This window comes from Oculina patagonica, chromosome 6 (assembly GCF_052425735.1).
Source record: "Oculina patagonica isolate OP01 chromosome 6, crgOcupat, whole genome shotgun sequence".
NCBI lineage: Eukaryota > Metazoa > Cnidaria > Anthozoa > Scleractinia > Oculinidae > Oculina > Oculina patagonica.
Window position 1 is genome coordinate 21,167,661 of NC_135763.1, and position 4,541 is coordinate 21,172,201.

The 4,541-nt window shown below is 40.3% G+C and overlaps 1 protein-coding gene across 1 annotated transcript; it reads left to right on the plus strand.

Annotated features, from left to right (window-relative positions):
• The first annotated feature begins 931 nt into the window (after positions 1-931).
• LOC144656008 (uncharacterized) lies at positions 932-4,139 on the plus strand. The gene is made up of 2 exons (XM_078516216.1): positions 932-1,274; positions 2,371-4,139. The coding sequence occupies exons 1-2, from the start codon at positions 1,163-1,165 to the stop codon at positions 3,396-3,398; spliced, it is 1,140 nt and encodes a 379-aa protein (XP_078372342.1). The 5' UTR covers positions 932-1,162; the 3' UTR covers positions 3,399-4,139.
• Positions 4,140-4,541: the final 402 nt, after the last annotated feature.

Here is a 4,541-nt window from a genome sequence, read left to right on the forward strand (position 1 = left end):
TCCTTTGGCTAAATCTACCATTTCCTAATGCCTGGTCGGCAGAACACATGCAAGTGCTTCTCTATACCACTAATCAATGAACATTAGTTACGGCTTGTGCATCAGACATTGATCATGTTACTTAAGTAAGTAAACGATATTTCGGTTAAAAACATGCGGACCCACGTCATAGTAGTATATAACCTGCGATCAGGCGTTATTTTTCTCGCGGCGGAGAGGTCAACGGAAAAATGAACCTTCCCTCCGCCGCGAAAAAAAGAAAGCCTGATCGCAGGTTAAGTAGTATAAAACACCAACAGTAGTTAAACTTTGCTCCGGAATGTGTTACGTTGCTTAGCAGCTGTGTTGATTAAAAACAACTGGCAATATTTAATACCCAAATGTCTTTAGCGGCATTATCTTCGACCGATCACAATTCCTGATCGAAAACAAACAATATATCTGTCGCTTGACTAAAATAACCAAAAGAAAAACATTCCAGATGTCTATTTCATTTACGTTGCTACGTTACAACAGTTAAACTTGAAGAGTGCTTTGTGACTTAAAAAATGTTTTTAAGAAAATAACTGCAATTCATTATATTAGATACAGATATGGAGTACTAAATTGTTGGTATGGACTCAAACTGCCTGAGCAGGTTTAATAAGGTATGCTTTGTTGTGTAGCAACTGGACACAATATTCCCAGTGTTTGGTGTTATTGCACCCTGACCTTGAAATAGAGGACTCAAATGCGTCATGCAAAACGCAAATGTCGGACAGGGAAGACAACTCCGAATGCATAACTGCGATCTTCGATAAGTTCTTTAGAAAAGGAGACCGCACACAAAGTAAAAATAAAAAAAAATAAGTGCGTCTATAGCAATACTGTCGTTTACAATCTGGGTCAAAGTATACTTTAGTTTAGAACGTAGCATCAAAAGTGATATCGTTTAATATTTGTTTCAAAGCCAAGAATAAACCTGGCAAAGTCTCAAGAAAACTGCCAATGCATATATCGCAAGTCATTAGTGATCATTATACATATTGCACGGTAATTTTTAAGAGCACCAGGACCTTAAAAGCCCAGGTCATGCGGACGAAACACCACAAACAGTTGCTGTTCACAGCTGAACAAGGCACCCCAGACATTCAAACAAGCGAGGAAAGTGAGGACAGCAGGCATGTCGTTTTCTGTTTCAATTGGCCTGTGTGCACTTCTATTCGTCGCTTCCTGTAGCTGCGCTTCCTTCATTAAAGACTCTGAACTGAAGCTAAGCAGTGAGCCAGGAATTGGTAAGTGAAATTTTACACAGTAAGTAAGAAAGGAAACAGAGAAAAAGTATTTAGCCTTACTTAATCCTGATAGGCCAAAGGTTGAAATAATAAATTTTCTTATAATTTTGCATACATTCTTCTTTTTTTAGAACTTTAAAGTTCAAACAAAATTACATCTGGGCTGGATAGTGTGCGACTGTCTTTTTTTATGGCCGCCTCCCTGTTGACAATGGTCGCAAACGAAAGCTTTGGTTCAGCAACATCGTTTTGATAGCAGCCACTGATTCGAAAACTGCAAAAAAAGATGCTCACTAGGCAGGTTTCATTTTCTGTATGAAAACCTTTGCTCCTAACGTAATATCGGGGTTAAAAAATTGTTTTGAAATAAGTTTTATTGATTGTTTTTGACGAAGGAGAACAAACAATTAATCTGGGTTGGGCTTCCTGTAATCACATACATCCCGGAGTGAAAGACTCACTGATCTCGTTAACATTATAAGTTAATCAAGATGCCAGTTCAACATTCAACTTTATTGCTTCCGTCACGAAGTGCAATTACTATAATATACTGATATTAGTTATGCAAGTGATGAGGGAGTCTACTAGAAAAGCAAGAGTGTTTGAAATATAGATCCCTATAAAATTGGATAAAACTTTCGGCTCGTTAGAAAATAGCATAAAATCATGTTAAATGGATTACTTTGCAGCGATCAGGAGCGATATTCTATCTAGTATATACAAACCCTCGTAACTAATTCATAGTGCGGTCAATCTGAGTATAAAAAAGTTCCGTTGTTTATACATAAGAACGACATGCGAGGTCTGCATTTTTCAGTGATGCGTCAGTTTGGTTTCGAAGTTATTTTCATACTAACACAGGTGCTGCCCGGTGATTGTTATATTTGTATCCATAAAAGAGCTTGTAACTGAAATAGGAAATGAAAACTTTCTGTTTCTCGCCAACGGGTTATTACAGACATACCATTAGGCACATGCCCTATTCTCCCAGAGAAGAGCTAGGATAAAAAGGACCATTAGACACACACAGATTTACTGGCTTTTTATAATAGAACAAGGTATTATATTAATATGGTTCAATCTTTATCATGAACAGGGCCAAATAAGATGGTGGCAAGACACCGTCGTCAGGCCATCATGCGCTACTGTAACAGACAGCAGTACAACACGCTGTCCTCTTTATGCTGTAATGACGAAATCGTACCCATGATAGGAAACCAGACCAGGTGCTGTGACACTGAAGCATATGATCCGTGGACCCAGATGTGCTGCGATGGGAGCATATCCGACATATTACCGGGAATGACACATCCAACATGCTGTGGAAGTCATCTGTACGATGCAGGTTCTACATCATCGTTGTGTTGCAGTGACAACGTATTCCACACGGTACCCATGCGAGGCATGCCAGCACCAGTCCTTGCTTGCTGTGGAAATAACGGATATGATACAGCTACCCAGTTGTGCTGTGATGACAACGTGTTCGCCATGCGAGGATCAATGCCAGGATGCTGCGGAAGTAATCCATATGATGCAGCCACCCAGTTATGTTGCGATAGTAACCGGCCAGTCCGCAAACCAGGCAGCAATGCAGCTTGTTGTGGAAATCACGCTTACGATACAACAAGGCAGCTCTGTTGCGATGGTCGCCCAGTCCACAAACCAGGCATCAATGCAGTTTGTTGTGGAAATCACGCTTACGATACAACAAGGCAGCTCTGTTGCGATGGTCGCCCAGTCCACAAACCAGGCCATAACGCAGCTTGTTGCGGAAGGTTCGCATACGATAGTAATACTCACTTATGTTGCCATGGTACAATAGTCCGAAAAGCAGGATCAACCTCAGCCTGTTGTGGAAGCCACTCAGCATACAATACAGCTACCCAGTTATGCTGCAGTGGACATCGAGTTCAAAAGACAAAGCCAACTGTATCATGTTGTGGAAGGCGTTGGTACGATACAGCTACTAACTTGTGCTGCGATGGTAACGTGCAGTTGAAGTCAGCAGTGAATTCACGCTGTTGTGGTAGAAGTCAATATAATTCAGCCACCCACTTATGTTGCGATGGTAGCCGCCCAGTTGCCATAGCGGCGTTTGGAGGAGGCTGTGGAGGCCACGCATAGGATGCAGCTTCCACTATATGCTGCTAAGAAGAATTATCGGAAAAACGGCGTGTTTCTCATGTATCTTATAAATCACCCAGCACGTACCATTAGCAAACAATAAAGTAATACTGAGTCACCGTTTCAACCTACAAAACATTAGCATTAATAACTGATCTAATGTCACTTTATGAGGGAAGACAGTCAATTTATATTGTGAATATAGTACATTTTAAAACTACTTTTCAAAAATAGCTAGCTGTTACTGAATTACCGTATTTTCTCAATTAAACGCCCCCGGCGTTTATTTCAAACTTGGATTTGTGAACCCGGCGTTTATTTGAAGCCGGCGCTTAATCGGGGCCCGGCGTTTATTAACGGACTGCAAGTTTCTGTCAATTTTGATACCGATCTTCGAGACCAAGGGGCAGTTTGTCAAGGCGGGACGATTTTTCTCTCCGTTTTGCCCCGAAAAACTGTCCCTGGGTATCCAAAGGTGATTATTTCCTAAAGGTACATTATTACTGATTGAATAGTTTATGTTGCAATCAACATTTGTGACAAACAAAATATATATACTTGTTAGCTTGACCTCAAATAAACGCCGGGACCTCGAACAAACGCCCCCGGCGTTTATTTAAAAACAAGCAATTTTGACCCGGCGTTTTTACGAGGCCGGCGTTTAATCGGGGTCCGGCGTTTAATCGAGAAAATACGGTATAACTGTTTTATTACTCATTAAAAATTTACTTTATTTTTGCACTGATTGTATTTTCTATATATATAAGTTCCTTTCATTCTCCCCCTTCTTAATTGAAGCCTTCAAAATAATCAATTTGTTTAAGAGCCGATAAAAATTGAAGGATATATAAATTATATGGTTAAGAATAACAAGAAATGACTGCCATTTTAAAAATTTCAATTATTCGAGTTCGACGCTGTTTTTAAGCATAGTTAAAACTATGAACAAAATCCGTAACTTTGTTTGATATTTATAGTCTCGACTGGGTAACTCGAGCGGTGACGCCATCGAGTTTATTTCAATCATTTTATTGCGCACGAACTTTTAACACTGAGCGCGCTCTGCTTGCCAACTTTATAGCGCGCTCTGCTCGCGAGCCACGCTTGCATTTTTAACCCTTTAGCAGACTTGTTTCCTTCTCA

Excerpts from the sequence above, each read along its gene's own strand:
- LOC144656008 (XM_078516216.1), top strand. The coding sequence starts at position 1,163 with ATGTCGTTTTCTGTTTCAATTGGCCTGTGTGCACTTCTATTCGTCGCT. Across the intron at positions 1,275-2,370 it reads AAGCAGTGAGCCAGGAATTG|GGCCAAATAAGATGGTGGCA; the intron begins GTAAGTGAAATT and ends TATCATGAACAG.